This window comes from Gasterosteus aculeatus, chromosome 7 (assembly GCF_964276395.1).
Source record: "Gasterosteus aculeatus chromosome 7, fGasAcu3.hap1.1, whole genome shotgun sequence".
NCBI lineage: Eukaryota > Metazoa > Chordata > Actinopteri > Perciformes > Gasterosteidae > Gasterosteus > Gasterosteus aculeatus.
Window position 1 is genome coordinate 22048258 of NC_135694.1, and position 17738 is coordinate 22065995.

Sequence of the window (17738 nt, forward strand, 5' to 3'; positions counted from 1 at the left end):
CTTGTCGTCAGGTAGACTCGAGTTAAGCTGCGGAGGGTCAGAGGTCACAACTAAGAAAAGTCTTTGTTAAATACCTAAAACCTTTCTAAACTATTCCATTCTGCCAGACATACCCAGGTGGAAAGAACCTGCACAGGGTCACACTCCCCCGTTATGGAAACATTCACTGCAACCTCAAAAAACAGCTCTGCAGGGGGCATCCAGACAAAATGAAAACCTTCTAATAATCCACACAGAACTGTAATGGAGAGCATTTCTGCGGCTGATGACCAGACTGACCCGAGATATTCGCAGGGCTTGTCGTGATGCAGGTTGCAAGGGTCGCACTGGACGAGGCGCTCGTTGGGGCGCTCGTTGGGGCGCTCGTTGGGGCGCTCGTCGGGGCGCTCGATGGGGCGCTCGTTGGGGTGCTCCTTGGGGCGCTCGATGGGGCGCTCGTTGGGGCGCTCGTTGGGGCGCTCGATGGGGCGCTCGTTGGGGCGCTCGTTGAGGCGCTCGTTGGGGCGCTCGTTGGGGCGCTCGTTGGGGCGCTCGTTGAGACGCTCGTTGGGGCGCTCGATGGGGCGCTCGTTGGGGCGCTCGTTGGGGCGCTCGTTGAGGCGCTCGTTGGGGCGCTCGTTGGGGCGCTCGTTGGGGCGCTCGTTGGGGCGCTCGTTGGGGCGCTCGTTGGGGCGCTCGTTGAGGTGCTCTTGGCACTGATGGAGGTTGTGGGTTTAAATGTGGTGGTTGTGCCTGTGGCCACATCGGTTGGGACAACGGAGAAATTATCTGGAAAAACCAGAAAGACAATCCAGGAACCATAATGAGTTTCACCCCCCGACGCACCCGGAGAAGTGAAGACGGCTTCCTACCAACGGGCGTGGTGTGCAGGCTGTCCATGTCGGCCTTCAGCCACAGCTGACCGTTGGGGTCGTAGTAGACGTCACCCAGTCTGGAGAGCATCTCCCTTTGCACATCTGCCACATCCAAGCTGGGGATAACGCTGACATGAACCAGGCAGTCGAACCTACAGGGGAGACTCAGTGTCTTTACTGTTCACTACTGCAGCGTTTCATTCATATTATGTCTTGTGACGCCTTAAATTCAGTGTGTTTGTTGAGGACTTATTGTTGAAACGCTCCATGTCCAGTTCATCCATAGTTTACCATCTCATTGCCCAACCCAAATCCCATTATATGGTGATCATAAAATCTGAAATCATTAAGTATAACAGTAAACCCTGAGCCATGTTACCTCGTATGAAGGGGAGACCACCACACCTGAAGAATTAAAAGAAACATTGCATGAAAAATATTACATTTGTTTTACGTTATTACCAATATCAATATTGGGGTGAACAAATCTCATTCAAATAAATTGGCTAACAATGGTTGACTAAGTATAGTGTCTGTCCACCAGAGAGCACAGACTATTTCTTTGCTGCAATTTTCCAAATCACTTCACTGTCAACTTGTAATGTAGATGACCAGAACTGTGTGATCGTACGTACCGAGACGTCTTCATGGGTTGTTTTTACACGGCCGTCTTCTTTACTGGATTTGCAACAGAGATCAGAGAAACTCAGCACACTAATCACCCATTGGTTCCCCTTCCATCAAATAATGTAAAAAACATGGTTTGATTGACGTGACATTCACAGGCATTTTATTACGAAATGCATTGAGTCAACGTCAGTTCTCTTACCTGGTTACAAAGACCATGTTTAAATAGATGCTGTTTGGCAGAATCCCTCTGAGCTGCAGGAACAACAAAAAGCAGATAACAGTTGTTATCGCTGTGATTTGCTGTGGGCGGACAGAACGTAAATAGCACTCATTCAACAGCTGTATAATTCTTACAGATACAGCCTCACACTTGTTGTATGCTTGTTTGTTTCTCACCCATTTGTGTGCGATGTCTCTCGCTGTGTAGAACTCAGTGTTGTTCCCGTCATAACGGAAGATGGCAAACATCAGTGTCACTTCGTAAGAGGACCATACTGCCCAGCAGCCAAAGGAAATATAAAGCACCGTTAAGGACGCGTTAACGTAGGTAAAGAAAACGTTCACAGCAGCAACGGTGAATTGCAGACCATCCTTACTCTTATTATTATCATTATTGTGAAGGATGTTTCCATGGTACAAAACTCAGTATTTGGTAGATATATTTTGGATACATTTTTTTTAATAATAATAAGATAAATAAATAAAATAATTAAGGTGATTAATGTGGTGTGGTGACAATAATGTCAATAACTCCCACAATGTGAAAAAGAAAACTAGACGGGTTAATTGCTCAAACCCAGCCAAGTCATCACAATCAGAGACATGCAGACGCCGCCTTGTAAACAAAGGTTAACATAAAGTTTTATGGTGTCCATCACAGCTCGTTCTAGCTTTGCAAAAAGACAAAACACAACCTCTGACAGCTGTATGATTAAATGCTCCCGATCGTCATGTTATTGATCACAGTAAAGCTTCTATATTTACTGAACTGACAAAGAGACAGTGGGTCAATATTGTATTGGAGGGTTGAGGACACACAGTAAGCCGAGGCAGCCACGGTGGAAACCTTTAAGCATGGAAAAGGCTGTAAAACACTCGATGACACTGACAGAACATTTACTGCCTCAAAGTGAATCACCGACCGGTGCGTTAACACTGTGGGAAAAGGGGAAGGAAAAAAATCCAACTTCTTGCTTTCAAATTTTAAATAAAACGCTGTACTTTAGTCGAAAATAATGAGAGAAAACATATTCCGGGGGGCGTAAATGTCGTGTAAAAGTGTCCCATCGGCTCACCGCACCGCAGGCTGGGGTCAGGGATCGGAGCACAGGCCTGAGAGTCCCAGTCGTCCCAGTCGTCCCTCTCCCACTTCACCAGGGTGCCTTCTGTGCAATTCAGTGACGTCACTTCCTGTTGGCTCCTCTCTCGATCCCAGAATCGAAATAGAGATAATGTTCCCACCGGAGCGGGAAGCGAGACGACCTCCCCGTTGACCCAGGGTTGTGATGCACCCAGAGTAAGCGTCACACCGGGGGCTAGTTTGCAGCTCGAGTCGATAAAGGAGGGAGTTGAATCTACGTTGTGAGGCAGGAGAGGAGGAAACAGCAGAAAATGTCATGAAACCGTTTTATGTCCTGCTTTTTGGGTATGCAGATTGTCTCAAAATGAAGATCCAGTAGGCCTACAAATAACCTGGCGTGTGTCTAATGGCTCCAAAGTAGAAAACGTGTATGTTGAGACTCTGTTTTTCTTTGTCATTCTTTCCCTCCCCAGAGCTCGGAGCTCTCCCTCCACCCACCTGCCTGGATGTCCACCAGGTTGCCGTTGACGTAGAGGGCCGGCCGGTCTTTAGCGTGCGTCCAGGTCAGGCACAGCGAGTACCACTGTGCCGGACGGAGGACGATCTCAGCAGTGGTCCACTCCGTCCCCAGCAGCCACACCACTAAACGACCTTTCCTCCCCCCCAAGCCCAGCGCTGTGCCCTGAACCCCAGCATGCGTGTACACGAAGGCGCTCCACGGTGCGGAGTCCTCAATGGTCTAGATGTGGTAGATGAATTATTATACTTGGTTCACAAAGAGTTGAACTGGTTAGTCCTCGTGGGAACGACTTGTGGGAGTTCATCGTCGGTACCTTGAACTTCATGCTGAAGCAGACGGTGAGCTCCCGCAGGTCGGGGATGGACACATTCAGTCTCCACTGGCTGCAGTTGGAGGTGAAGTCAGCGACCTCCCCCCACAGGCTGAGCCGAGGGGCTGCCGGACGCACACAACACGCAGTAAATCATTAACACACGGCACGGAGGAGCACATGTCTCGTTCCTGAAGATGCTTTTTGTACATCTGATGGGTGGAGCCGAATGAAAAAGATAATGTCTGGTCATTGTACTGTTGATATGTAGACAATTGACGTAATTAGATTTAAAAATCCTGATGTTTAAAGTCTGTAACATCTGCATGTGGGGAAATCTCCATTTATGAACCTTACATCAAAATAGCTGCAACTGACGATTATTTTAATGATTAAACACAAAACAACAAAAGCTGGCTTCATGTTTTTGACGAAGATATATGACATATTTGTAAGTGCGAAGCTGTGTAGTGTTTAACTACTGTAAACTGTGTTTACTTTAGATATTCCTGCCTTATTTACAATGAACGTGACTTTCTCACAGATGCCTGCAGGCTGTAATCTAAGAGATAAAAAGAACTCAGGGTTCCATCATATCTCTTACTTTTGTGTAACCATAACAATGAATAACTATGACATGTATTATATTATTTTGTATTATTACAGTATTTTGATTGATGCAGATTTGAATGACATTTATTTATGGAAAGTGACTTAACGCACCTGTTTCCATAGTGATGGAACTGCTCCACAGAGACAGGGTGATAAACACATGCAGGATACTTCCAAGAACCATAATTCAATTCTGAAACGGAGCAAATTTGTTTTCAGTTCAACTGAATAAAGCAAGTTCTGAAATATCCATTAAATATAGACATATCATACAATATTCTTATCAATAAATGAGTTATTTCTTCATCTATGAATAATGATTTGAAGTCACCTAAAGATTTGTGAATGCTGATTTTAAGGACCACGTTTTGTTACTACCTTGAAAGTGCTTACCTGCAAAAATAAAATATTCCAGAATATCGCTAAAGGTCAATTCTGGTCCAGACGTTCAGCAACAAAGCAAAGAACCTCAAAGTGTTGGAGCCACAATGATGTCTCTGCAAACGCGGATGGTGGAGCAGAGAACGCGTTTTCTTACTGTGATGGGTGAGGGGGTGGGGGGGGGGGGAGAGGGGAGGAGAGGGGAGGAGAGAAGAGAGAGAAATGGGTACGAACATGTTGAATATAATCTTATGAGTTTAAAAAGGTAATCAATCCCACAAAGACATTGTAGCGCTGACAAACGCTTATGGCTTCCAAAATTATTGTCAAGCTATATCACTAAAATGTAATATAAATATAAAAAAAAGTATAATGTCCTTTAGTACGTGGTGCTGATCTGCATATATTTTTTTCTCTTAACAGAAAAATGTTAAAATAAGCATTTCTCCTTTTTTGAGGTTGTGTCCGTTTTATAATTATATTGATGTGTATGTACATATAACATAACATACTAATATATGAAAATAATGTCCAATAATGTGTAATGAGTTTTTGCAGTTTGTGGTATGTCACTATCAACCTTTTAAAATGTTAAATTAATTTAAAAAAATAAAGGACGCTCACTGTTGTATGCAGTTCATTTCAATTTGGAGCGGATGCATCCATAAAGCTTAAATATGATTTAAATGTCGCGCATTCAAATGTCCTCTTTCTTTGAATTGAGAGTTTTTAAGGAGAGTGCAGGTTAAAAGAAAAAGATACAATGCAGAGTAGTGTTTTGGGTTGTGTCATAAATCGTGACCTTTCCAAATGCTCCAAACGACTTGTAGACTCACACACAGCATCATTAGATCAAAGTATTGTGCGTATTTGCAATTCATGCTTCTGTCACAGCGCAGAGCTAAATGTGAACGAGAACGAGAGGTTCAAGTTCACATTTAGGAAACCTTGGATTCTATCATGTCCTGATATCAAGTTACAATGTCTGAAATTATAGCAATAATCTCTAAACCCATAGATAGTGGACTTGCTAAGTGTGGCGATGAAGTAAAAGTAAATGTTTCCTGAGATTATTTATGAATGTCTTTTGAAAATGTAATGTATGTATGTAATGTATTCTGTCCATGTTTTTTTTGTGTGTGTGACTATCGGCTACCAGGAGGGAACGCCATTGGCTTCGGCCTCTCAACTGTAACCTCAAAGTATTTATGAGCTGACGTTCACAAGCAGAGAAGTAATAAGAGAAGCCGGACACACATCGATTGTAAATGTACTAAAGGTTTTTGTCCAGCTGCTCTTTTCCTTTATTGGCCTGCTGTTTGGTTTAGTCTCATTTCCCCTTTTCCAGAATAGATTACACATGAACAAAACGCTACACATTTAGAGATGTTACGTTTAGCAAAACGGATAGCGAAGGAAATATTATTCACATAAATGTGTGCAGTTTGTAATTGGGATTTAAGGCAAAGCTTTTATTTGTAAAGCACATTTCAACAACAAGAGAATTGAAAGTGCTTCACATAAAATCATTAAAAAACCACGAAACATAAAGCAAGGAGATTTACAGTTAAGAACAGTCATTTAAAAGATTTTTTTTAAAAAGACAATGTTGAAGAACTAAAAATGGAATGAAATTTGCGTTGCAGTTTAAGAGTAAAAAAGTTCAGAAATGCAGAAATGGTCAATTAAAGGCAGCAGCGAACAGAAAAGAATTGAGAACTGAAGGACTCAGCAGACCTGCAACTTTCTGCGACTTTGTTCCAGATATCTGGAGCAGAAAAACTGAACGCTGCTTCTCCCTATTTAGTTTTGACTCTGGGAGCAGAAAGGAGACGCGTCCCTTTTTTACAGAGACACGTAAACGCACCGTTACTGAGGATCAATGCATGGACAAGTTTTTCCAAATCTGGTTGAGACACAAGTCCTCAGCGCTGACTTTCAATCCCCTTACTTCCTGATTATCAATTAGGGTCCCCCACTATTTAAGCCACACCCCAGTGGTTTTCTCCCCCCCTCCAGATTCCCGGGCTTCGGTAGGTCTCACTGCAGCTTACAAAGTGAGGCATATTTTCTGCAGGTTTCACCCTTGTACTTTTTCTTTCTTTTTATGGTTTTAATGCATTTGGTGTGATGTGCCATCCCGTCTTTTAACGGTGTGTCAATGCATCTTAAATAAATGTTGTAGTTTTGGAAACCCTTGGTCTCGCTAACTCCGTCACTGTCACACCCTGGAAATTCAAAGCCTGGTCCTGGTCCGTGGTCATACTACCAAAAACAATTACTTCAGTTGTATCTTTTGTAATTTAATTAATTAACACCTACCCAGACAGCAGCTGCTTCCTGGCGGTGGAGGACCTGCTCAGAGAGGAAACCGTAGGCAGAAGATAAACGTTCTGGTGGCTAAATAATGTTGGACTGCAAAGAATATGACCATCAAAGCATTTATGAGCTGCACAATAATGCAGTTAAAGATCACATCCTGTATATGTGGGGAAGTAGAACATCCAACAGAGCACAGGGCTACTTTTTATGCTACAAATATTTGCGTATAAAACCTGATTTAGGTCAAAATGTTTTTTAAGTCTGTCTGCATTCTCAAAGTACCTAACACAGAATAATTTCAGACATACTGTAGTGATGACAGGACTTTGGTTGGTCTTTTTTATTCATATATCTGGTTTAGGCACCATTATTACAATGGAGCTATTTGACCTTTTAGTTACTGAGGGAAGACTCAATAAGTACAACTTTCAGCTCAGCCAATCTATAAACACTGATGCAACAAGGGAGATCAAACCCAGCCTGATAAACTCAAATTTATATTATATATAATAAGAACGCGTAAACAAGCGTTAGTGTTTGTTTTCACAGAACTGCCTGACGTTACATTTTTATATTAGGCTTTGTGACAAATCCATTGGGTCCTCGTGGCTTAAATAATCTGAAACAAACGTCACGGTGCAGAGTCACGGTTTATCTCGTGGCCCTTTTTCTCTGCCATTGCTTTGGTGAAACGTCAGTCGACCCTGTAAAAGCGTAACTGACTGCTGTGACGGTTAAACAGGGAACCCTATAAAAACCGTAACACCTGTCAGTTTGTTCGCGAGCAGGTAACTCGACTTCCGCTAGGAGACGCAAGCTGATGCTCGACTGTTCTGTGCCACCATTTATTTCAACCTGTTCATGCTTAACCAAAAGTCTGTCCATAAGGGACCCTGTCCTCCCCCAGTGCGCGTGATCTGCCTTAATGATTCGGTATGTGATGATGGTGAGTGTGGCGTCATTATTGTGATTTGTAGTGAAACCATATTTGTTGTTCCTCTTTACAGGGAAATGCACAATATATAATGCATATTTAAGGTTCATATAAATGGTCCAGTCTCCTCTCTAATATATAGGCAGCCATGCTGCCAAATAATCTGACAAATATTTAGCAACGTCTTGCATGTGAAAATGGACCTTCAAAAACACTTTTCAAATAAAAACAACAAATGCAATACTCACTTTTGTATGAGCTTTATTTTAGACCAGGGACTATATTTAATATATTCCAATCACATGGACAAATGTCCTTTTCTTTCTTGGAGAACGTATTAAAAAGGTGCAAAAAAGGTTTATTTGCTCAAAACATAAAAGAAGCATAGCAATCCCTTAGAAATGACTGAGCAATTACAAAAGAAACATTGTTTTCGGTCACATCAAAGTTTCCCCCTTCAAAAATAAAAAAGCAAGTAGCTATTAAAGCCATTAAATAAGCCATTATTTTCAGAGATGATACTTTTGCCGTATGCTAACATTAGCATTCACTTTTTTTATATATGTGTATTATGTTTTATGTTTTTATGTCACAAGCCTCCAAAACAAAGTTACACGTAGCAACATACTATTTTAGCTTTAGAAGACGAAGCTCGTCGTACCGTCACTGCGGCGTGAATGTTTAAGTGTTCGGACAAAAACAAATGACTCAAATAACATCTTGGACAGTATTTTTATAATTTTTATCATTTTGTCTCCCAAAACGTCCTTTTAGGAATTAAGAGAATATTGAAATGAAGACTGTGACCTTATTGCAAAGATAAAGAAAACAAGAGACGGTATAAACCCTTGTTAAGAAATGAGCGACTCTCTCCCGCTCTACTTGTTGCCACAGTCGGAGCAGAGGATTTCTTTTCCATTGGCTACGAAACGCTTGTTGGACAGACTGAGGGAGCACTTCTTACAGTTGAAGCAGTATTCATGCCAGGAGCTGCCTTCATATTTCACCACGTTCACTCCTTTACCAAAACCTGAGGACACAAGAGAAAAGGATGCACTTATTCCAACCACTTCCACTCAAGTTACTATTTAAAGCGCACGCCACTGGGCATTTAATGGCGACATGTTTGTTTATGACGCTTTCAAGTTGGCATAAACCTCCCCGAATGTACTTTGAGGTTTGAATGTCTCACATCGTTTCATGCTTTGGTGCAAACCAACAAAAATCCATAGGAACTGTGACACGTTTCCCCTCACAAATTCACGATAAAAGGAAGATTACCCGAAGCCTGGAGTGTGTGGATGTTTTTTTTAAACATTTTTTAAACAATAACTGACATCCACATCTGCAGATAAAAGCTGCTGGACTTTTCCCTCTTGATTCTTCGGATGAATCTTAAATTGACCTGTGATGGGGTTTTGGCAGCCGCTGCACTTCTTCGCCACGGAGCTCTTGTAGCAGTCGACACAGAAGACCTGGTCCTCGTGTTTGGTGAAACTGGAGCCTGCCAGAGGTTTCGAACAGGAACTGCACACAAAACAGTGTCCGTGCCACGGCTGGTCCTGGTAGTTCACTCCTCCAGATGTTATAGCCTGGAGACGGATGACAGGGAGCAGCTAAACCTATGAATAGTGATTCTGGTTGTTGTTGTTCATCCTGCTTTTAGCTGCAATGATGAAGGTCTTTTTCCCGTCAGAGAAGAATTACCTTTTTGCAGCAGACGCAGAGTTTGGCGAACTTCTTGTCATAGCAGGGGTTGCAGTAGACGTCACTCCCTTTGGACAGGAAACTCAGCGATCCGATCGGTCGCTTACAGCCGAAACAGGTGAAGCATTCGTCGTGCCACGAGTTCCCTTTGTATTCCACACTCTCTGTACCTGCAGAGCACGAAAGAAGAGTTCATGCAAGCAGTCCAATCTGCTTTTTTTTTTGCTGTGGCTTGATGCAAGAACTACATTAATCGGGCCAATTACTCACATGCATGCACTGTGATCTTTTGATGAATTTGTAGGTTCTTTTAAAAGCTAGATTTGCTCTAACCGACAACTCCTACATCCTTAAAATGAAGTCCCTCAAAGCTCCTCCAGCTCAGCGCCTTAAACTGAAGGTTTGCACATCGTCTGGTCTTACCAGCCGGTATGGCTTTGTAGCAGCCGTGGCAGCGCGGCGCGTCCTCTCTGGAGCAGCACTTCCCACACATGATACGGTCGTCTTTGGTGCTGAAGGGCTCCTTGGCCAGAGGCTTGTAACACTTTGCGCAGCGGAAACACTCCTCGTGCCAGAACCGGCCCTTATGACTGAGCTCCTGAGGGAGGACGGATGTGTGACGAGAGGGGAAATGAAAAGCGGTCCCTCTGGACAAACGTGACGAGCAATGCGTTAATTGAAAGCTGTTGAACGCACCTTGGATTCCACGGGGATCGGCCGACGGCACTCGGCGCAGGAGTTGGCGCAGAACTTGGTGTGGCAGCGGACGCACACCGGCCGGCCTTCGTTGCGGACGAACCTCTTCCCCCCGAGGTCCTCTCGGCAGTAGAAGCAGTGCGGGCTCTCGGCCATCGTCGCTCCGGAGGGGGGGGGCTGGAGACTCGCGGCTGTGACAAATGAAAAGATAATGGCTTTTTTTTTTTTTAACATGGTTGTTTTTCAAACACAGTGTAAAAGGTTAAAGAAGGCTTCCTGAAGCCACCACACAGAGGTGCTGTTCACCTGCTCAGCGAGACCGAGGGGAAGCTCTCAATTGAACAAACGCTTGATATTTGATACAAATACCGTTGTATTCAGATGCCTTTCATCCTCCATTTGGACACAATGACCTGTGCCAACTAAAGATTTGTTTTGTGTAAAAGTAGAGAAACCAGGTGACGTGTGTGTGTTTGTGTGTGTGTGGCGTTCAGATGTAATATGATCCTCCTCGCTCATACTCGCTGATTCAAACTAGGACAACAAAGAAATCTTGTTTGAATCCTGTAATCGGACAAAGTCATTTAACATCTTATTTCAGGTTTTGACAGTTTACATTCACAGAGTTATTAAATTAACTTGCTAAAGGTTTGTTGTCTGCAAGTTTGGTAACAGGTCCTGTATCTCTAATTATATTACACTAATTATTATGAGTGATAATGTTTCTGCATATTTAAAAAGAATAATGAGTTGAAATCAAATACAAACTCATTCAAATAAATATGGTTTGTATATTTCATTTAAAAAAAGTCATTAGTTCCAGGTGTTTTACAGTGAAAAACTACTTAGAGCCACATAAAGCTAACCTGCTACACGTTCATGACTCAATCTGATGGTATTTGGGATAAAAACCTCTAACGGACTTCCGGCAGTGAAATTAATGACACAACACACACACACACACACACACACACACACACACACACACACATTATACTTTGTGTTTTATCGTCATCAAACCTCGTAAAAATTGTTGTGTTGTTGTGAATCTACATTAATCAGTTGCTCAAAATACAAAAAGTTAAAAAACTGTTGCACCTGACTATTAAATTGTAACTACAGTACGGCGTCCTTCACTAACGGATTTCTCACACAATGTACTCCCAAAATCTCCACGCCTACAATAAAACACCACATTCATGACCTTACTAAACATAGAACCCAAATCACCACAACGATCACGAAGGAGCTGTGATTACAGGGTGCAGGTTTCTGATGTTAAATCACACACAGCACGACTGCAACAATCACACACTGAAGTCCGTTCGCTCCATCATCTCCAACATCAAGTTCACGCTGGCTGAGCGCGAGGAATTCTGCTCAACTGATGCACAGTGTGTGTGTGTGCATGAGGAATGCCTGGTGTGACTACTTTGGTGAGATGTGGTACGTTATACACACACACACACACACACACACACACTTTTCGTGGGCCACTCCCTTATGGACCAACAGAGCCACTAACTGCAGCGCGTGTCAGCGCTGATTCACGAGGACGTTTGGGTTCTGGTTCAGGGCCGACGTCAACACACTCGAATGCAGACTTTTGTTGTGCTTTTACTGAAGCGCTCAGCAGGAAGTCACACAGGCGCGATCCTTCCTTTCCAGACGGTGGATGACAGAAATGGGCTTGTCGATGGGGAGACCCGCTCTGAGGCCTTTGGTGGAATCGTGGCGGTTGCCGTCACTCACACTTGGATAAAGTCGTGCGACATGATCTTTTAAAATCTCACCACCAAAACGTCTTATTTTAAAAACTATCATTTGTTAAGTCAAGGTCTTGGGTCAAAAGTATGTTTGTTTTACGATAATAACGGGGTAAAGATTATGATGGAGGGTAACTGAGAGTTAAGACCTTCATATTTGTCCCAAAAACAACTGATGAACTGATACCGTTTTCCCCGCAGTATCCAACGTCTCTTTCTGCTGTAGATTCAATAAAAAATGAAATACTGGAAATTGGTTTAGCAATAAACCCAGATGAAAACATCAGTTGAATTTAAAACAACACCAATCCGGTCCACGTTAGTTTTCCAGCTATATGAATATTAATTAAAGTGCTGGATAAATTGAAGTTTCGATGAACAATATAAATGTTATTTTGAACTATTTTGCGCAACAGAGGTTTTCTTTTTTTCTCTTCACTGTAGCAGGATTTAGTTACTCAGAGTCCGATTGACTGAGCTATGCGGCTGAGTTCAAAAGGGGCTCCTGGTAAAAAGGGTTGATTAAATAACTCCTTTGTGCTCTTGCCTCCTGAGCGGACAATAAAGCAACAGTCCGACACAGTCGTCATGGAGAGAGGACATACATCTTCCATTATGTGAGCTGTTACTTTATTACTTATTAATAGAAAGCCAGCGGCCGGTTTATTTGTTGACTGGGAGAGGTGAAGCCCAGGTCATATATATTTACCTGTTATCTTCACTTCCCGCCTCTCCTTGAACTAATAGGAGTGAATTCAGCTTTATATCTCCCTCACCTTCCTACTCTTCCCCCAAACTGCGCTGGCAAACACTGTGTGAGTGAGCCACAGCTGTGACGTACTGTGTGGGTCTGAAAGGCTGCAACAATAAGACTACCGACATCACGGTTATCTGATGGGAGGCAAACAATGGCTGACAGGAAGTGCCCACAGAGGTCCGGAGGGGAATGACTCAGGTTCTGATGACATCAGATGACCGTGTCGCCGCAGGTCCTGCAGTAAATGTTCTCGCTGTCTCATGGCACGAATGAACGTAGACGTCATTCTCTTGTATCCAAGCAGCCCAAACAAAACGTTCTGTTTGATTACCATGGAAACCGTTGAATGGGAAATCAAGCCGCGTCACGCAGTCATGAATCACATCGGGGGACGTAGATCTGTTTGTAGAGTAACAACTCGGGGACTCAAAACCCTCCATCCTGGTTAAACATTTATTTATATGGTTAATGCTTGGCTTATCTTCAGTTAAGGGTTGATCTGAGGCATCTACTGAATATGGTTTAAGGACAAGACCGGTTCTGTATAACACCAGAGTATAACATGCAATTGTTCATTCATGAATAGACATTTCCTCATTGTGTTCCTCAATGTGTGTGTGTGTGTGTGTGTGTGTGCGCGCGCGCGCGTCGGTATTGAGTCATGCAGAGTTATAAATTAGCGTCTCGCTACGAACCCTAAACACAGTGCATCTGGCCATTGTGCATGATTGTATGTCACCACTCTAATGCCGCTGTGATGTCCATATAAAATAAAGCTGAAATACTTTTTTTTTTTTAAACGCACAGAGGTGACATCATGCCATGATGGCGGCAGAAAACTCTCGCACAAGGCTTAAGGACAGACATGAGCAGACCCACTGACATGAAATGCTCTGTATTGTGTCTGCTTGTAAAAAACATCTGTGTGTGTCGGCATGATCTTATCGCCAAAGAATGTAGTGGAAAACTGAGAAACAGGAAGTCTCCTACAGAACGGTGAAGTTGGCACAATCCAGTCACACACACACACACACTCTGCTAACTTGTCCTACGGGGTGACCTGGTAGAAAATGGGACTTATGCTTTATATATAAATGTAAATATATATTGATTTCAATGTATCCACATCTGAGCTTATAATGCCTTAAAAAGTCTCATCTACATTTCATCCAATAAACTGCAATGTAGATTCTAAATTAGGAATAAATAAAACCACACTGGGCTCATTGTTTAAATGTCACGCTGTGATTGTTGGAAAATATTTGACCTTCATATTGTTTGAGTGTAGTGGTTTGTGGTTGTGACTTAATGATAGTCTGTAAGTGATTTTGTGAACAAATCCTGTTGCTTTTAGGGCGTCTTCTTGAACAGAACCAAAATATTAGCAGTGAACAGTCAATGCTTTTTTCGACTTTTTTAATATGTTCCAAAAAGCACGCCAACTAAAAAATAAATTGGGGCCATAACCAACAATTACTTTTATTACCAGTGACGGTTTCCATAATTTTCTCAATGTAATAAACATTTGTTCTATTAAAAGTCAGGCGTTTGCTTGCCAATCCAATGGTCAAAAAACACTTAAGACACTGAATTCACAAACCCAAGATTCATGAAAAACTACTTGTAGAACAAACGTGATGCTTATTTACTCCATTGGTTAAATCAATGCCATTTACGCATTATATTATTCTTTTTTTACTTTACCACTGCCTCCCCCATTGTGGCCCACCGACGCCACGCGGCGTCGCCGCGCCGCCTCAAAGATAAACACACAACACCAGCATATGAAAACTGAGCGGCGCGCTCAGATAAACATTTTCACTCCCCATCAGCCGACAAAGAGAGCCAACTGTTTTCTTTGGCCCTGCGTGAGGCACATTCCAGACGTCAGCCGGGTACAAGAGAGCGGAGTCGGTGAGAGCGGGGAGGACAGACGCACCACGTCCCCCTGCAACCTGAGGACGGGAGGGGTTTTCTTTTTTTTCACCAGAAGCCGCCTGTTTGCTGTTCTTCAAATCGCTCTTCACCCGTCAAGCACTTCCTGTTTCTGCATTCAGAACTAAGTTCCTGCTTTGATTCAGTAGCTGAGATGTCTTTGAGAAACAGAGCAGCTGAACAAACAGGACCCGTCGGCAGCAGCGAGGTCGGAGACCCTCCTTGGGCGTCTCTATGAAGGTTGGCGGAAAGTGGCGTCTAATACGAAGATCCAGAAACCTTCCACGGATGTTTGTTTAGATTGAGATCTGGTGACTGAACATCATAACATTCATGATTAATTTCATACCTAAAGTGAGGAAACATCTGCGTTCGTTTCTCCCCAACTTTAAAATGTTCGCCCATCTGTTACTATTTTTTAGATTAAAGACGAGTTAGCTGACGGGAAACATGCCCGATGACGAGATGGATACTGGCCGAGAGGCAGATACAAAGCCAGTCAGCGGCCTGTTAGCTTAGCATAGCATACAAACTTGTAACACCTGATGAAAGGGAACAACATTTTCCTACAGTACCAGCTCCCCAGCTCACGAACATGTTACATCTTGTTTGCTTCATCTCTTCAAAACCAAACCATAAAAGTTGTGGTTTTACCGGTCGCCGCTGGTTACCTGGCAAGAACTGGGTGGTGACATCACTCCAGGAAGTCACAGCTCCAACTACAGATTTTACACTTTTACATATTCGTACAAATGAAAATGAATTTTATATATAATATATATATATATATATCGGTCCTTTTTTGGTACGTGCGAAACATGGCAAAAAGGTATATATATAATTTCTGTTGCCTTTTTTACAAAGCCACGCTTAGCTTTTGTGTGAATGCATAGCATCATGTGTATTGGGCAGATATAACAGTGTTATCAACCTTTTGTTATCCCTCAACACAATCATTTTTTAAATATCTTAACACGTAACATTTTATTTTTCAGGCAGCCGCCGCCCATTTTCTCATACATCCTTTGATTGCTCTTTTTAGCGCCTTCCACAAAATAACACAAAATCTTTTTGCCAAATCAAAAAGGACCAAACGCATCGCAACAGGCCTCAATTGCCGCAGGTAAAATATATCACCCTGCCAAGTTACCCAGTGAAAACATATTCAACCTTCAGGTTGCTGTAGCACTAAAACGCCTGAAGTCCATTAACACGCCTCGATTAAAGTTATGGCGTTCACCATTGGGGATTAATGAAAGGAAGTGTATAGCGTCTGAACGCCATTTACACTCAACCCTCTCTGCAGGAGAAACACAACAGGGAGTTACCATGACACACAGTCAGACGAATTGCAAGTTTTATGAGCCTGTGAAGTATTTTATGGGACTGAGCTCATGGTAATTTCTTAAACATGCCACCATCAGCTTTGAATCATATTAAAAACTCCCAATGGCTTTCTGGTGTGTGTGTGTGTGTGTGTGTGTGTCAGGCTGCAAAAGGTCAGTCACACACATGGATCTTGGTGCATGCTGTCGCAAATGACTGAAATACTTCCACATGGCGGTTAAAATCACCAACATTTAGAAGCCGATTCCCAAACAACTGGGATCAGTTGCAACATCTGCCTTCCCCTTTGAATTTATTTTTTTGAGGTCATTCAACTAACTAAATACCTGGGTTTTTTTTTTACTCAATCCATTCGGGTTTAATTTTGATCTTTTTGACATCAGAATGGTTACTCGTTGTGTGAGAAAGAGAAAAAGTTTTACATGTGCATTCTGAATTTACTTACAACCACTTCGTCGAGTTATGGTATCTGGTCGAGCCAACCATAAAGCCAAATGCATTGTGTGCGCACACACACGCACAAACGACAATGAAAAATAGCAGTAATCTACAGGAATTTGAATTGGCCTCTGTGATGCATTCTTTTTGGCCTCAGCAGTTCCATCATATTGAGTGTAAAAAGGAGACTTCCTAACTGGAAACAGATTTCAGGAGCAGCCCAGGCTTCCACAAGTCAGCATGTAACCGTATAGCTTTCTCACACACACACACACACACACACACACACACACACACACACACACACACACACACACACACACACACACACACACACACACACTTTTACAGAGACAGACAGACAGCCAACGCCCCGGACAGACTTTAAGTTCTCGTTTTTTCTCTGGACATCAAAATGCTGTAATTGAAATATGCACGAAATCATAAAATGTATGAGAGGTGAAAACAGTTACATGTGAGACTACTGTTACATGCATTAGTGTTACACCGTATGTGTGATCCAAATATGAAAAACAAATAACTTTACAACGGTCACATACTAACAATATTTAAAAACAACATAGTGGAAAAGCGCCTCGCGAGCTGGCAACATCTCGCATCACCTACACGCTCGAGCGCAAACTAGAAGAACAGGTTCCAGCAGACGCGCTGCTACTGGGTCAGCTTACCGGGTTCGGGGCGTGTGGGACCGGGGGGCTGCGGCGTGGAGGCGCGGTGCGCTCGGACCCGTGTGGAGGCAGCGGGTGTCTGCTTTAACCCGGCGACCCTCACGCGGATGAGTAGCTGCCGTCTGCGGCTGCGTCAAGCTAGACGCAGGACAACGGAGAGCGGAAGACAGGATGCTGTACCTTCAAATTAAGAGTATTTGCCGGAGTCATCAAAATAAAATGCAACGTGTAGGGGGGGGGGGGGGTTGAGAGAAATCGCAAGAAGACGCTAAAAAGGACAGAAGCCTCATTTTTTTTAGGTAGTGTGTAATAATGTCCGTGTTATGTTAACAGCAGTTAACTAACACCCCCACGCTGTCGGCACACTCTCATTACTCAGACAACAACAACAACAACAACAACACGGAACTCTTCTAGCTACCTTGACTTGCCCCCCCAAAATACGGGAACACCCGCCTCCCTTCGTCTCCCCCAATCACTGGCCGCCCCCTGTCTAACATGCACCGCTACTCCCCCTGATTGGTCAGCGCGAGGAGAACG

General features: G+C 43.2%; 1 protein-coding gene across 2 annotated transcripts; it reads right to left on the reverse strand.

Annotated features, from left to right (window-relative positions):
* Positions 1-8107: 8107 nt before the first annotated feature.
* Positions 8108-17645, reverse strand: LOC120821802 (four and a half LIM domains protein 1). Of its 2 annotated transcripts, none has more exons than XM_078105176.1 (6): positions 17199-17645; positions 10267-10457; positions 9994-10168; positions 9571-9740; positions 9269-9455; positions 8108-8893 (listed from the first exon to the last, which is right to left on the reverse strand). In XM_078105176.1, the coding sequence occupies exons 2-6, from the start codon at positions 10420-10422 to the stop codon at positions 8742-8744; spliced, it is 840 nt and encodes a 279-aa protein (XP_077961302.1). In that variant the 5' UTR covers positions 10423-10457; positions 17199-17645; the 3' UTR covers positions 8108-8741. The 2 variants fall into 2 exon arrangements, with proteins under 2 accessions (XP_077961302.1, XP_077961303.1); XM_078105177.1 differs by having other exon boundaries at positions 10267-10443; positions 17199-17359.
* Positions 17646-17738: the final 93 nt, after the last annotated feature.

Excerpts from the sequence above, each read along its gene's own strand:
- LOC120821802 (XM_078105176.1), bottom strand. The coding sequence starts at position 10,422 with ATGGCCGAGAGCCCGCACTGCTTCTACTGCCGAGAGGACCTCGGGGGG. Across the intron at positions 10,169-10,266 it reads CGATCCCCGTGGAATCCAAG|GAGCTCAGTCATAAGGGCCG; the intron begins GTGCGTTCAACA and ends GTCCTCCCTCAG. Across the intron at positions 9,741-9,993 it reads CTACAAAGCCATACCGGCTG|GTACAGAGAGTGTGGAATAC; the intron begins GTAAGACCAGAC and ends CGTGCTCTGCAG.